This window comes from Drosophila miranda, chromosome XR, assembly GCF_003369915.1.
Source record: "Drosophila miranda strain MSH22 chromosome XR, D.miranda_PacBio2.1, whole genome shotgun sequence".
In the NCBI taxonomy this organism is placed as follows: Eukaryota; Metazoa; Arthropoda; class Insecta; order Diptera; family Drosophilidae; genus Drosophila; species Drosophila miranda.
The window spans coordinates 16,563,461-16,579,954 of record NC_046674.1 but is presented as its reverse complement, the minus strand read 5'-3'; the positions used below and the strand labels follow the sequence as shown (position 1 = coordinate 16,579,954).

General features: G+C 50.2%; 1 protein-coding gene and 1 long non-coding RNA gene across 4 annotated transcripts; both read right to left on the bottom strand.

The window, feature by feature from the left end:
• Positions 1–366: 366 nt before the first annotated feature.
• On the bottom strand, positions 367–3,169 carry LOC108152817 (odorant receptor 67c). The gene is made up of 4 exons (XM_017282405.2): positions 1,357–3,169; positions 1,089–1,287; positions 876–1,031; positions 367–814 (listed from the first exon to the last, which is right to left on the bottom strand). Exons 1-4 carry the CDS (start codon positions 2,160–2,162, stop codon positions 755–757), a joined length of 1,221 nt encoding a protein of 406 aa, XP_017137894.1. The 5' UTR covers positions 2,163–3,169; the 3' UTR covers positions 367–754.
• A 12,477-nt stretch (positions 3,170–15,646) lies between these two features.
• LOC117186449 lies at positions 15,647–16,278 on the bottom strand. 3 transcript variants are annotated; one of them, XR_004471524.1, is made up of 3 exons: positions 16,088–16,278; positions 15,940–16,047; positions 15,647–15,881 (listed from the first exon to the last, which is right to left on the bottom strand). It is a non-coding gene; the product is annotated as an uncharacterized LOC117186449 (long non-coding RNA). The 3 variants fall into 3 exon arrangements; XR_004471525.1 differs by having other exon boundaries at positions 16,101–16,277; XR_004471523.1 differs by having other exon boundaries at positions 15,940–16,038; positions 16,088–16,276.
• Between the last annotated feature and the right edge of the window lie 216 nt (positions 16,279–16,494).

The window sequence follows — 16,494 nt, the reverse complement described above, 5'->3', positions numbered from 1 at the left end:
TGGTATTTGCCAGCTCCAGAGGACTCCTCTGCTCCCCACCGATCGGTGGAATATTTTTTGTACCCCCACCCCATCTGTTTGTACACAAAACTCTTGTTACTAGCTGCCATTATGATTTTGAAAAGCCATTGCCATTCCTGCCACACCACAGCACAGCACACACCACCCTCAGCCGCCCCCCCCCCCCCCCCCCCCACACTCCCAAAAGAATCTCCTCCTGTGTTTGCCTTCATTTTTGCTCATTGAAAAACTGTGAAATTTTATAATAAGCATTTCTCTGTTTTTTTTTTCATGCTTTTTCATGTTCTTTTTTTTTTTTTTGATTTTTTTGGTTGTTGCTGCTGCCAGATTATTGTCGATGATTGTGATTGCGTTTTATGTTGTTCCTTTTATTACCAGGTCGCTCTTGGGGAGAGGCCAATGGAGCACCATCAAATGGATGGAGGCTCTATAGGAGGGGGCTGGGGGTGGGGGGAGGTCCTTTGCATAACAGTTTTTTGTTGATTTTTTGTTGGTGATGTAATATTCCTTTTGAAAAAAACCTGGAGTCTGTGCTGTGCGGGATTTGCCGGCATTCGGTTTGTGCTCGGCCAGGCGCTATTGGTTTCCATTTAAGCTTATTAATTTTAAATACGATTTTTAATTAAATATTATCAAAGCGTGTCGAGGGCATCATTAAGTTCGAATCTTGCTGTCATCTGCCCGATTGACGAAAGGCAGGTGGGGCTCCAGGGCTCCGTTGGGGCGCCGCCCTTCAATCGGCATTGTAGGTGGTCCTCAGCAGGGCAAAGAACTGATACGACATGCTGATGACCTAAATAGAACCAAGAAGAGCTCACAAAACTGATGTGCATAAGCCATAAGCCCAGCCTCACCTTCATGTAGGTGACCAGTGAGATGGGGGGGAATGTGGGCGGCCTGATCGAGGCCGGCCTCTGGCTGCGCATGATCAGCATCTTGAGCATTTGGCAGTAGGTTTTGCTGCACTGAAACCACTTCTGATTGTAGGCAGCGTCGCCCACTCGCAGGCTCTAGAAAGAAGAGGATCAGTACCGAGGGAAGGGAAGACCACGAAGAGCAGACCCCACCGTTGCGATCAAGGTGTCGCCGTAGTAGCAGACCAGAAACACCTGCACCATCGAGGTCATCAGGAATATGCAGTAGATGATGATCACCTCCACGGTCGACTCGGTGACCTGAAAGGCAATGAAGCAGATCTGCATGGAGGCCATCAGGAAGTTGAGCAGCAGCGAGAAGCTGTACAGATTGTTCACGTGCTCGCAGAGGCTGTCCGGCGATAGTCAGGGATAATCAGAGGACGCAGGACCATTGGGGGAGGGGGGGGGGCACACTCACGTGAGGCACTTGTTGTGGTAGCGGACGATCCAGACAAGGAACTCGATGTTCTCCCTGTCCCTGTCCGGCTCGCACGGGTGCTCCTCCAGCCGCCTGGAGACGTAGTCGAAGTGCATGCAGATCTGGGTGATGACCACGATCAGCAGCAGATCGGCGCAGAGGAAGGCGATCCCGGCCAGGTACGCCCCGTGGGCAATGTCCCAGTAGACGATCCAGTAGACCAGATTGCTGCTGGTCGCGTCGAAGGGGAACCAGATGAGGAAGCCGAAGTTGCGGTCGAAGGTCTCGTAGCCGAGCAGGTTGAACTTCACGGAGGCCTTGAGGGCCGGGTAGAACGAGAAGGTGGTGGTGTAGGCCAGGCACAGGAACGTGAAGATGCTGATCACCCGCTTCATGGTGCGCTCAAAGTCGGGCATCCGGTAGGCGCGCTGCCGCTCGAGGGTCTTCGGGTGCATCTCCTCCAGCTCGTCGAGCATCCGGACCAGGGTGCCCTTGTAGTAGGCCATCGCGAACTGCTTGAAGTCGGCCACCAGGGAGAAGCCGATGCACGGAGCCACGGCAATGGCCAGGCGGACGGTCTCGAAGTCCTGTATGGACTTGTAGAAGAACACCAGCTCCCCGATCACCAGCAGATTAAAGTTGATGAAGCCCCCGTACAGGTAGACCTTCAGCAGCAGCGATCTCCACGCACTGGTCGACCGATGGGCGTAGATGTCCTCGCCAATGGTCCGGTAAAACTGAACTGGGACCCTCATCATGTCCTTAAAGGTTCGGGCCGTGTCCGGCTCCTGTTCTTGGTCGGTCATCTTTTCGGTGAAGTTTTCCACGTTAAAAGCTGGTCAGGAACTATTTGTGGTTACGCGCCGTCGGCTCCATTTATATGGCAGGGACTTTTGGGGCGTGTCTGTTAAGTTTTTGTGCCCCATCATGCGACGCCTCGAAGAGTGTTGATAATTGTGCGTAAACTTTTCAAACAGCTACCGACTGCCAATGTAATTAGCCGTCAACTTTTCACTCCCCCTCCCAATCCCAGTCGGCAGCTGAGTGGGTTCCCAGGCCGGGACTGGAGGGGTAGGAGGGGGAGGAGGTGGCGTGCACGGACTGCGACCTTCATCGGGCGCTAATCAACGTGAATTGCAACAAAAGATGTCTCTGTCCGGGCGCTAAAGGCGGGAAAAGGTGTGGTGGTAGCTCCACGAAGGACATTCTTGGGGGCCATCATGAATGTGTTGAATGAAATGAAAATAATTTTTCTTGTTATCCTGCCTCCCAGAGAACACAAATTGAGCGGAAAATAACTAATAAAGTCGGACGTGGACCAGGGCCATGAATAAAGTGCAAGACGTCGACGACGGCATTTGGCCAAGATTATGGGTGGGGGGGGCAGTGCCCAGGCAGCCCATCCATGGACCATAAAGGGGGGGAGGGGACCGGACAAGGACGAGGCAAATGAAGAAAGGAAGCCAAGGAATCCTTCTCGGGGCACGTGCAAAATGGCAGCTCAAATTGAAATGCCGCTGCCGCTGCCGCTGCCGCTGCTGCTGTTGCTTCTGCCACAATGGGTAATTTTCATTTCAATTTTCACAGTTTTCCCCAGTCCCCCAGTCCCCCAGCCCCCCTCCTGGTGGACTGACAATTTTTTGCTCATTTGCAGCTTGCATTTGAGAATTGAGCTTGTGCCCGAAGCGAATGCAGGATACGGGATACGGATACGGACGGATGGTGAAGATTTTCTCTGGGCTCGGTTGGGGCTTGTGTGTGTGTGTTTTTTTTTTGTTCTTGCCACTGGCAACTTTTGCCCCGCCAGCTGCGGCGTGCGGCTGGCAGGAAAAACTTTTTGGAAATGTAGAAAATGTTTGCAACATATTGAAAACTCTTTGGCATTTCTCCGTCGAGGGAGCACTTCGCCTTCGCCAATGAAATAAAGTTGAAATTAATCCAGATATCCACAGGTCCACGGGCATTACAATAATTTCTCGCTTCAAACGATTGAATTATGTAAAGAAAGTTGGAATTCATATTTTAGGGTTTTGTGATTTCTTTAAATGATTTTTCAAAGTTTAGAAACGATTTACCTGGCAGCAAAAAAAACGGACTCAAAGGATTTGCTCGAGAGGAAAAAGTTTTTAAGAAATCAATACAAATAATATTAGAAAATAATTTATAGAAATTACAAAAAATTAAAAAACCCAATAAAAGAAATTTAAATTAGCAGGAATATAATGTAAGCTTATAAAAATAGATCATAAAAATGTTAAATATTTATGGCCAAGTCTTTGATTTAAGTAAATAATTTTAATATATAATAAAATAATAATAATTATAATTATAATAAATAATAAATAAACTAATAAATAATAAATTAAATAAATTTTTCAAAGTTTAGAAACGATTTACCTGGCAGCAAAAAAAACGTATGGCCCAGGACTCAAAGGATTTGCTCGGGAGGAAAGAGTTTTTAAGAAATCAATACAAATAATATTAGAAAATAATTTATAGAAATTACAAAAAATTAAAAAAACACAATAAAAGAAATTTAAATTAGCAGGAATATAATGTAAGCTTATAAAAATATATCATAAAAATGTTAAATATATATGGCCAAGTCTTTGATTTAAGTAAATCATTTTAATATATAATAAAATAATAATAATATTTATAATATATAATGATTAAAAGTTTAAGCTTGTAGCGCTGGGAATGAATACAAAATAAATTAAATAAATCTTTGGCTAAAGTTATTAAATGATATCTTTAAATTTTAATATATAGAAATCTCGTGTCACGGTTTTTGTGTTTGAACTCCTCCCAAAACGGCTCGTCCAATTTTTATATAATTATTTTTGTATATTTAGTATGTAAGCGAAATGGTGGTGAAGTATTTTTCATCTTCCTGCCACTACCCGCCATTTTTTAGTCGCGATTTTAGTATTTTTTTAAGACCAAATATTATCCAAATATCCCATAGAAAATGTAAACAAAATCAAGAATGCTTTGATCTACTTTGTCTCGTCTCTCATTCGAATAGTCCGCTCATCCGAAAGTGCTGATTGGTGCTATGGACAAAGAAAAGCCCCATTATCATGCGCTCAAATTCGATCAAGGGTCAGGATGGAAAAGTGCAAGACACCAGCAGAACCATTGAGGGGCTTGCTCGTCGGCATTGATCTGTACCTAAACCTGTTCCTGAAGTTCAGATTCGCACAATCGATTAGTCTTTTAAGATGTTTCCATGAAAATCCTAATATCATAATATTATATAAAAATTATTATCATTTTCCCTAGCACTTGACGTGTAATAAAGCTATAAAATCTGTATTATTCAATTTTGAATACAGTCTGAAGGCAGAACAAGTTCCCTTTGGGGGGACGGGACACTCTCCTGCGCACTTCCTATGTACTCCCCCCCCTCAACCCCAATGGCAATTCTTTATTCATTTATTCCTCTGTTCAATTGCAACTTTTGGATTAATTAGCACAGCTGTCAGGATGGCTAATACATAGACGGCCTCAGTGCCACAGCAAGGACTGAGGCGCAGGGCTGTTCGGAGTTGCACTCGTTCTTCGTGTTGCCCCTCCGTTCGCTCTTGAGTTGAGTTCTTTTCGGGAGGGGTAGCACTTGAGTTTCACTCCGCAGGGGTAGCACTTGAGCCGCCACTCATGCGATGTTCTCATCGCATGCGACGAGCACTCCATCGCCCCTGGTTTGTGGTGGTGTGTGTGGCGGCCGTGCGATGTTCCACGGACTGTTCCCAGTGGAGGTGTGTCCGTGCTAAGGCGGTGGGAACGGTTTTTCGGCCGCACAGATGGCGCTAGTGGGCCGTTGAAAGACTATCAAGGATATTTTCGATGTTCTCTATTTTCTATGCTTTCCATTTTCGGCGTTTAGATTTCCTAGACTCCAGAGGTCGCCTCCCAAGTGGCAGGGCTTTAGTTCGTTCCAAATTATTCACTATTTTCTGGCGGATTTAAGAAAGCGCTGCACCCCCCCACCACCACAAGCCCTCTACGCCTCTTAGAACCCCCCCCCCCCCACACTGCCTTTCCTTCTACTGTTTCCATTTCTTGTGAATTTTTGTGTTTTTTTTTGTTGCAGCCTGCATTTTGAAGAGCTGCACTTAAGCGCAGATTTTAATTACTTTCCGGCCGACTGGCAACGGAAGGCACACACACACACACACACACACACACACAAGGACAAGCACTCCAAGGAGGCGTGGAAGGGTTGCACGTAAGAGTGAGAGTGGCCTGGGTTTTTGCAACATTTAGAGAATGCATTTATCTGACGGACTCGGGCCCTGGAGGAGGGGATTCAAAGGCTTGGGGGGGGGCTGTGGGGCTGGCATCTGAATTAGCCGCTTGCTTTTGTCGCAAAGAAGGAAAGAAGAGTCGGAGACGACGTCCGCCTCAAGTGCAGGGCATTATGTATTCATTCAATCCCCCCCTCCGCCACCCCATGCCCCACACACGCCCATTAGATGTGGCAAAGAAAAAGAAATGCTGGGCAAGTGCACTTAGCAGCTTGTAGACGCCCCAGTTGACATTGCCACACACACACACACACACACACACACGTGTGTGTGTCCATGTGTGTGTGTCTGCCACTCGGTGCCACTTGGGGGTTGTTTTCTTTAAGCCATAAAAAAATTCGCACATGAGCAAGAAACGCATACAGAGACGAGACAATGGCGCTGCCGCTGGTGGCACGAACAGAACGAGACGGAGAGAGGGACAGAGACAGGGACAGGGACAGAGATGGAATGAGGCAAGAGGGCTGGCCAAAGTGGTGGCTCCACTGCTTGCAACCCTGCTGCTGTTGCTGCAATTTTCAAATGGCCTAAACGCTCAAGGCGCAACAACAGGCAACAGCAGCGACATATCCATGTCCATGTCCATGTCCTGGCCGCCTTTTGTTGCCGCCCCGCCCCCCCCCCGCCATAGCCATAGCCCTGGTGTAATCACAAACAGGCAACAAAGGAGCCAGAAACAGGCTCAAGTTAATGACTTGGCAACATGTTGAGAGAACGCCCTGGCCCTGGCGCTGGCCCCAGCATTTGATGGGAAATGGGGGAGAGACGGGAGAGAAGGAGTGCAAGAGTTCAAGCTACAGATGGGAATGGGGCATGCACCTGCTTTGACTGCGTTTTATTGCATCCTGTGGCAAGAACAATGCGGCCTTTGTCTAGGTCTGTCTAGCCGCAGCTGTTCCACACCGAAGAGACGATGGAGTCAGCCAGTCAGCCCCCGATCTTGATGGCTAATTGAGCTGGGGACAGATGGGAAATTTGTCGCAAGTCCAAGTCGGAGTCCAGGAGTCCAGGAGGATTGCCATTGGATTGTTTACCATATCAGTTCCAGCGACACGACAACATTCCCCAATTGTTCCTTTGCCCCAGCTCCATCTGTGGCTGCTGCGTCTTTCTGTGATTGCCCCCCACCTTCGGCGGCCGCTGGACTGCGGTCTCCCTGTCTCTGGGGGTGTCACGCATGCGCCGTTGTCACCCGTCTGAGCCACGTCAACACTTCGTCCGTTTTGCAGCCGCCGCCGCCGGTCGTTGACCATTTTTGGGCAAATAACTTGCTCAAGAAATCCCGTTACCGCGTCGCTAAGGAGAGTGTGGAGTGTGGAGAGGAGAGTCGTCTCTCTCTGGTGGAGACAGGCTAAAGAGTTGTCATTCAGTTGTCTCTTTTTCTCTGTGGCAGGGACCACCGCTGGAGTCTGCCTCTGAGCCTCTGGCTCTGAGATTGTGGCGTGTTGTCGTCCGCAAATTGTTCGCGTCGCTATTATCCAGGGGCATCAATCTCCCAAGCAATTGACAGGCCTGATCCACTGGCCTGCTCCCCCCCCTCCCCTCCTGGTTCCTTGACTGGCTCTTTGTCAGCCTTTTTATGGCCAAGACGAAATTATTTACTCAGCAGCCAACCGCCACCGCCGCCTCCTCCACCGCCACCGCCACCGCAATTGTCAACGCGGGAATTGGCCTGGCCAGAGAGCATTGAGATCTCCTGCCGCTCCTTTTTCCTGGGTTTTATGGCAATTTGATTTGTTGGCAGTTTTTCTGTAAATTGCTGCAAGTCTGCGTCTGCGTCTGCGTCTGCGTCTGCCTTTTGTCTCCTGTCTCCAGTCTCCTGTCTCCCGTCTCCCATCTCTCGCCTCCCATCTCCCGTCTCCCCTCTCCCGCCTCCTCGTTGCTTAATTTAATTTGTATTTCGGCCCCAAACCGCACTCGCACTCATATTTATGGCTAGTTGGCAGTCAGAGACGTTTCCTTTTGGGCTCCGCTGATTGACGGTTTGGCTTTTTGGGCTCCTGGGAGGTGAGAGGTTTCTTAACAAGTGTCGGCACTGACAGCGGGAAGGACACCGACTGATTGGATGTAAATGATGGCGAAAGGGTATTGATTGATGCGGCCTTTGGAGGCCTCTATTGTCTTGCCTTAAAGTCCCCGCCAAAATAGTCGCCTGCCTTAAGCCCTTGTGGCCGCCTTTGGCTTTAAGCTGATTTTGCGGTCATAACTAGACGGAACCCCATAAATCCCATAGCGCCAATGAAACAACAGCAATCCAACAACTTTTGCCATATCAATGCCAGGGAGAAAAAAAAAACAGAGAGAGAAACTGCACAAATGTGAAGGAAGTGGAGATGGAAAACCCAGCCAAGGCCCCTCCTCAGACAAGGGCCCTGGAGCAAAGGACTCCTGGGGGGCAGGGGGGCAGGGGGGGGGGTCTGAATCGGGATGAGGGTCGAGAGTCCGTTCCATTGCATTTCCGTTGCTTTTGACGCGGTTTTTTTCCCACACACACACAGGGTACTGGCTGCCGCTGTTGCATGCAACAAAAGGCGAGGGAAAAAAAGCAAAAAAACAAAAACAAAACTTTTGCCATTTTTAATTACAGCTCTGAAAAGCGCCGAAAAAAATTCACAGTTTGCTTTAATTACCGCGCGGAAAAGCGAACCAGCGAGAGAGAGAGAGAGAGAGAGAAGTGTATGAAGAGGTTTTCCCCTCCCCCCACCCCCCCTCGCAGATGGGGAGCAGTTTTTTTTCCACGCTGATGAGGCGCACTTTGATGAAAGAATTGCAGCAGGCGAGGGGCAGGGAGACGACGACGCAATTATGGCAACATGGAAATAAAGAAAAGCGAAAATAATTCTCGTACTTCAAGGTATTGCCACAACAGCGGCGGCGGCGGCAGCGGCAGCGGCAGCAACAACAACTCCATTTTGCCACTGCCCCTCGAGCTCTTGGTTGGCTGCTCGGCAAGTGGATATGCATTGAAGCATGCAACACAGAGGCAGCCACTGCCACAGCCACAGCCACAGCCACAGCTGCACTTTAACTTTGGCGCGAAACGCTGCCCAAAAGAGGGTTTCGCATGGCCGCTGCCACGCCCCCAACCCCCTTCTCCCACCATATTGCAAATATGGAAAACAAACCTGGCCACATTTGATACCCTGTGCGAAGGAGCCTTGGAACCATCAACCCCCCCCTCCCTCCAGGGTATTCAAATAATTACAGAAAAATCGCAGCAGCAGGAGATAGATAGATGGATGGATGGCTGGATAGACATTCATCGCCAGCAGGGGGGCGGAGGGAGGGGCTGGCTCATAATTATGCTGACAAGAGTATTCCAGCTCTCTCTCTCTCTATCTCCCTCTCTCTCCCTTGCTGCTTCTTTTGGCCTGGCCAAATGCAATGGAAATTTCATTAATATTCGCGCCCATTAAAATCGACGCCAAGCCGTAGTAGGGGGGGTGCGGGGGGGGGGGCTGCTGGTTAGATACGAGTATAGTATATCATTGCACTTTGAATGGGCTTCATTAGTGCGGTTGATTGGGAGCTGCCGCTGCCGCTGCCGCTGCCGTTGCCGCTGCTTCAAGCATTGATACAATTACAAGTGGCAGCTCTGGATGGGATATCCCGTAGATACAATTGCAAAAAATTAGTAACCAGCTTGCCGTCTGCCGGCTGAAGTGCAGCTCCATTCAGCGATCTGAAGTGGGAGCGAGGCCCTCAATGGTTCCAATAATGATGATTCAATTGGCCACCGAACGGGGGGGCACGGGGGCACGGGGGGCACGGGTGTAGCCAATCATTTGAGGCATCTTGCGTTGTGGCTTTTAAGCATTTAAGCATTTAATCTGCTGATCGTCTTTAAAGACCTTTTCCATGGCAACCTTTTTTTTTCGCTTTCCGCTCTCTCGCATCAATTTTAATTACCAACTAAATACGGTTCTTTGCCCCACCGTCACGCCCCCCGGGGAGGCCATCATTTGCAGCATGCGTTGAAATAATTTGCGTTAATTTTTTTGCATTAACAAGTGAAGTTCTTGGGTCTTTGGTCTTCAAATGGAGGTTGGACCGGCGCCTGCAAGGGGCAATTAATCATAAGTTGGCTTCCCCCCCCATCCCCCCAAAAAAAACAAAGCAACAAAAACCATTGCCGTTTCCCCTTTTGGGTTTCTCGGCAAACAAAATGCACGCCCCGTCGTCATTTGGTATCGTCATCGCTGTGTCTGCGGCAGACAAATGGCTGGCCAAATAGCCACTGGCCCAAATGTGACTGCCCCCTGCCCCCCTGCCCCCTGTTCCCTGCTTTTGTTTTGGCCAAACGAATGTCTGCAACGGAAAGGAATCGCCCCTCACATGGGGGTTGCATGTGGCAGCCACATATTTGGACATGGCCGAGTGCCGAAATTTATAGGCCATCCCCGAGGGGGGGGGGGGGGATTCCTGTTTAGCCCTGGAATGCAATGGAACGCAATGGCCTCTTTGCCTTCTGTTTGACAGTGGAAGGCATTGAATGCCTTAATGCCTTAATGCTTAATGCCTTAATGCCTTAATGCGCTCTTAAACATGCAAATTGGCTCATTATAAGCCACGTTTTCGGCTCCTACCTATTCATGGGCGCGACTTAATTAGCCTGGCTAATTGCAATGCGCTACCGTTTGCCGTAGCTCCACTCCACTCGAGTCGACTCCCGGTTTTATGGCGTGTTAATTGGCATCCGAATCAGCGAGCCAACCAACCGATATGTGCCTTTGTCTCGGGCCCATTTCAATTTCGGCAATTCTCGACGCGAGTTTATGATGCCTGAAATTGAAATTTGCTCAACTGTGCGGTGCAGCGGTGCAGCGGTGCAGCGGTGCAGCGGTGCGGTTGGGGCCTACAGGTTGCCTTTTGGCTGCGGCTTCCAGCTGTGGCTTCATGGCGAAAGGCGGCCCCGAGCTAGCCCTGGCCTGTTCTTCTCCTTTCTAAAACTGCTTTCCATTCATTAGGGATCACTTCTTGTCCCTAGATCTGGCCATATCCCCCCCCCTTGACCCGTTTCGGACAGTCTTGGGTGTCATTTTCCGCCACGTAGTTCATTTTCGTGGCAGCCAAAACTTTAAATGCTTCGGCAAGTTGTCGCAAAATGCCAAATGATTCGCTAACTTTGTTTGCCCCATTGCCCCTTGCCCCCTGCCCCTTGCCCCTTGCCCTTTTCCCTGTTTTTCCGGGGGGGGGCTACTTTTTATTGTTTTAAGCTGTCGCTGCGTGAAAACTTTGGCCGCGTGGAAAAGTTTTAACCGCCGCAGCGGAGCCTGTCAATGCCAGAGCCTGGATATTTATAGACTGCAGTCGAAGGATAATGGAAGGTTGTGCTCCGAAGGTGTGTGAAGGAGCGGCATTCGTGGCAGCTGTCTTGAAATTTTCACACGCCGCAAGAGCGAACCCTTTCGCTGTCTCCAGGCGGCAGGCCTGTCCTGCCTGTCCTGCCTGTCCTGGCTTTTGTCATGCGGATATTTTTCTAACTGTGCGACAGAGAATTATATGCAAATTATGCAAATGCCTCGCAACAGATACCCTCGAGAGGGTAGGGCCAAGGACGGGCCTCCTGCCACACAGGACATCGGTTTTGGGTCGCCCCTGCCGCCGCCAATCGATTGGCAATTGGCAATAATCGAACGGCATAAGTGCTAATTTGCATTGTCCGTGTGTCAGGCCTGCCGGAGGGATTGCCATTTTGCCATTTTAATTGCAGCCCTGCCCTGCCCTCCCCTGCCCCTGCCCCTCTTCCCTGCCCCTCTCCCTCTCGAATGAATGGTAATTGCGTGTTACAGGAGCGTCCCCAGTCAAGTGGTGGATTATTATGGGGTTTACGGCCACTGTTACTCTTGTAATTGATGCCCAGAGTCGTGTGTAATGTATTTCAAGGATTAAGTGTGTACTTTTTGCTCCTTGAAACGCCTTTGGGCTGTCCATCTAGAGAAATGATCCATCTCAAGAGCTCTCAAGAGGTCGCCGCTCTTCCATTAATTGTTAAATTCCCTCCCTCTCCCCCCTCAAGTCCTTGCCTTCTCCTTGGATAATTTCCAGGTTCAGTTCCTGTTCGCCTGCCACCTTCTTGGCAGCCAACTCTGTGGCCCATTCACACCTACAGCCCGGCACTCGCACACACACACACACACGCTCCGGCTCAGGGGCAAGGACAGCGCACACAGATACACAGATACACAGCCACGTCTAGCCACGCCTCCAGTCGGCAGCAAAATTTAATTAAAAACTTTTGACGTCTTTTGGCGTTTGCTGGGCGCCTGTTCCAAGTGACGGCAAATTGCTCTGCCGCCTCGGTGGCGAGAAAGAGAGAAAGAGAGATAGAGAGAGGCGCACACAGAGAGAGAGAGAGAGGGAGAGGGAGAGCAAGAGAGCGGTTGGCAAAGAGAGTACCACAGAGAGAGACAGAGAGAGAGGGAGAGAGGGAGAAAGAGAAAGAGAGAGAGAGGGAGAAAGGGAGAGGGAGAAAGAGAGAGAGAGAGAGAGTGTTAATTATATTAGCGGCCGACACTTGCAGCAAACTTTGACCCCCGGGCCGCAGCGCATCGCAGCCTCAATTTGCGGTCAGCGGCATTTTCAACACTTTCGTAACGAGGTCATCCCCCACCCCCACCCCCCACACACCCCTCATCCTCCTCCTCTGTGCAATGCGTAAATATCCCCCTCTTCCTCCCCTCTCTCCCTCTCTCTCTTTGTGGCCTTTTTCGCGTGTTAATAAACTTTTTTTTCTCTTCGCCGCCTTTTCCTTTTGGCCAAAGGACAGTTGGTCCCTTCTTTGGGTCAGCCTTCGCTGGGCGGGGGGTGCTGCCTCCACCCCCGCCCGTGACACTGAAAATGATGGCAGGGCGGCGGCGGCGGGGGAGAACAGGGGGGGGGGGGAGGAGGGCGACGACAGCAAGTGGCTAATTAGGTTTTGGCTCCTGGCTTCCGTATTTCTTCTTCGCCTTGGTGACGTCATCGTTTTGGGGGCGGTAGGAGGGGAGAGGGGGGAGGGGGGGGTGTAATTTGGTATGAAATGAAATTAGACCAAAGTTCCCAGGGGTTCGGGCGGGGTTTGGGGCGGGGTTCGGTGTCTTCTGTTTTGGGTCGCTTTATAATGAGTTTTTGTTTTTTATTTGGGTCCAGGTTCGGGTCTGGGACTGGGACTGGGTCTCTGGGTCTCCACTAATTTGCATTTCAAGTATATTTTGGTCAAGGTCAATGTCAACATAAATTCCGACTCGGTTCAGGGTCAAGTTTCGGCCACAAATTCGGGGGGCAACTGGTTGCTAAAAGAATTTGCTTTAAAGAATTAAAGAGGGGGGTGAAAAAAGAGTATTTTTCGGTGCACTTTATTCCAATAAAACGGAACAATTGAGCTCTTAACTAAAGTCCAGCGAAAACTATAAATAAATCTTCATTCGAGGCTTCTCCTGCCCGCCTCTTGAATGCCTTCGGCAGACGCTTTCCTTTGCCTTTATTTGAATAAAACTTGGCCAAAACTGTACTCACATTTTCCTGGTAAAACCCGCCAGACACATATGTATATGAGGCTCCCCCCCAAAGGGAAAAACTCACAAGTTGCCGCCCCTCATTTTCAGTTGTAACGCCTCCCATCACTCCCCTCTCCCCCCCCACCGAGGCATTGCCATTGCCAGTCCCGTTGTTGTTCGTAGATTTTCGCAAATCAACGGCAGACAAAAATCTTTTATTCAAATTTTATTTGATTGCTTTGCGATTTTCGCTGTTGTTCGCCGAGTGAATAAGAAAGGTAGACCAAGAAAGAGACAGACAGACAGAGCAGCAGGGAGACGCAGAGAGAGAGAGAGAGAGGCAGACGCACATTTTGTATGAGAGAAATCAACATGGGAGAGCACAGAAAATATTATTTCGAGGACGACAACTTAGGGTTATTGTTCAATTTAAGCACGCAGACAGTGGCTGCAAAGGAGTGGAAAATGTTCGCGTTGCTGGACAGGACAGCCGAAAAAAAAAGAAAAAGGAACGCCAGAAAAGCGTGGAAAAAGTTCAACATCAGCAGAGGATGGCAATAGGGCAGGAAGGGGGCTAGAAAGGGGCTAGAAAGGGGAAGGAAAGGGGCTAGAAAGGGGCTAGAAAGGGGCAGGAAAGGGACAGCAAAGGGGCTGGAAAGGGGCAGCAAGGGGGCCGCAACGGGGGCAGCAACGGGTGGACCAAGACGAAGACGAGTGGCAGACAGGCAGTCACTTGCAGTCATAGACAAATTTGGCCAGAAAATAGTCGCCGTCGCCCTCGCCCCCGCCCTCGCAGGAGAGTCTTTAAGAACAGACTCGTGGGTGGCGCGAGGACCTGTCCAAAGGGGCAGAGGAAAACTTGCATTAAATTGCATTTGCATTAAACTCTTTAACCGCCGCCGTTATTATTAAATTTTGCACATTAACAGCCTTGCAGGCGGGGCGGGGGCGGGGCCGGGGCGGGGTTGGAGGCCAAAACAAAATCTAGATAAATATGCCAGGCAGATAGAGCCCCAGCGAGGCTGTGAGGATCCCTCAGTGGAGGCAGTCAAGCGCAAGGTTCAATTTTCAAGCAAACAGACTGCCGTCTCCGCATCCGCCTCGGACGTGGACCCGGACCCGGACCCGGGACCTGGACCTGGACTCGGAGCCGGGACACATAAGCGGGGCGCGCCAGTCAGTCGTCTATAAATTATATCCGTTCCAAATTGAAAAGCGCGTTAAAATGCAGTTAACTTGGTCGTTCGTTGGTCTCGCTGTCTCGCTGGCCCTCGTTCTGGCCCCCGTGTTGTTATGGCCACCGTTATGGTGCCCCCCCCACCCCCCAGGCACCCAACTTTTTCCCGTTTTTATTTTGCCCAGACTCTGTTTTTACAGTTTTGTGCGCACATAAAAATAGAAAATGGCTCGAAACGGGCTGCACATTAGAGTCGTGGTTCCTGGTTCCTGTGCCCAACATTGTCTCCAACGCTCCACCTGTGTGTGCCCCAAATGTGGGGCCAGAGAGAGAGAGAGAGACAGAGAGAGAATGGAAAGACAAAAGCTGCTAAAGAGGGCTTTGGGCTGGAGATAGGATGTGGTTTGGCTAAAGATACGATATAGATAAGATTGATGGCCCAAAAGGTTGCACGACGGGGTCCAAGAAGATATACAGGAGGGTTAGAGGGGAAATGGGAAAGTGGGGTAGAAAGTATTCCAGGAAATGTCTGGAAAACAATGAGGATTGATGGCCTGCTGTTCGGGATCGATGATTTGAAGAACACGAGTATATTTTTACATTTTGATGCACTCGATTGGCCCCGTCCGCGGCCCCCTCCCCCTCCCGCCGGCGGGTGCAACGAACCTTTGAAGTGTTGTTCCCCCCCCTCCCCTACGATTGCTGCTGCGTGCGGCGCTCAAGTGTTAAGCTTATGTCATCATTGAGGCATGAACGAGCTTTGGACACGCTGCCTGATTAGGCACACGCCACCGGGCGAGCGCACAGGCGCCATCCAGCCATCCCGTCCAGCCAGCCATTCCGTCCAGCCAGCCATCCCATCCAGGAGTTAAAGCTTTAAAATCCAGGGCGGAAACCAATTGGGAAATTCAGCTAAAAGCAAATGCCACAGCAAAAAGCGAGAGAGCCTGAGCTATCTCTTCGAATGCCTTTCAAAAGCCAAAAAACTTGTCGGTTTTGAAAAGATGAAAATGCCACGCAATTTGGGGAAAATGCGTATAGAAAGTTTTTTTGAGGTTGCGAGCGAACAAACATGGCGGCGGCACGGCCGTAGAAGAGCTCCTTGTAAATACATTTGCAGAATTTGCTGAATAAATGCGAGAGTTAAAAGGGAGGAAGGGGGTGCCGGGGGGTGCGGGGGGGGTGCAGGGGGATGACGGTATGAAAGCATTTCGCATGGGTGGAAAAACTAACAAAGGCCACATAAAGAAAATTTACCATTTTATATGGAAAATAGGAAAAACCCACGCAACCACACACACACACACACACACACATAGAAAGAAGGCAGTCGGTGGTGAAAAAAACCCGGGTCGGTCGCGCGCCTCCGTTGCTCCTGTGTTTGCGCCGCGCTCCGTGTGTCTGCGGAGCCGCCGGGGCTGGAATAGGCCCTGGGCTGACGAGGTACCGTTCTGGCTATCAGGGCTGGTCGAGCTCCTCCTCGTCGCGCCCGCCTCCGATCCAGGCTGGTGGTTCTTTTCTTCCGAGTCGGCGGTAGCAGCCACTGAGTGAAGTGACTGGCTATAACTCAAAGAGAGAGTGATCAACGGTAAGCGAGCGTACATCCACCCATACTTACCCTATGGGCGCGATGCCTACTGAGCTTTACTCTGGACTCCTGGCCCGAGCAGACCGTGTCCAAACCCAAGAAGGTCGTCAATCAGGATTTTAAAGCAATCTGCCATGGCTAAATTAATTTGGGGTTTGTCACTCAAACTCCAACTCACTCATAACACTCACGAAGCTCCCGGGGTGAGTTTCTCTCCTCCTCTCACCGGCCCAAGATGGATGGCGACGGAGTTGCCATGTCAGGCAACTGAGTTGCCTGCACCGCGCGAGTATGCGGTTGGCCGTTTTAAGGCCCGACATAATGCACCAGTTGCCCCAGCTTCTTTAGGATGAGCTCCACGTTTTTCTGTAGGTCTGATCAGAGCAACAGCTGCTGACCAGGGCTACAAGACGGCGATAGCCTACTCATCGAGGCGTGTCCCACCGTCAGAGGGTGCTGCTACGTAGCACGTAGAGGAAGACGAGCACCGGCAGATGGCGCTGCATCATACATCCTAGAAGTATACCACGACTTTTCGGCCCCCTCACCACGGGTCTATAGGATGTGGCAAAGTGGAACTGATGG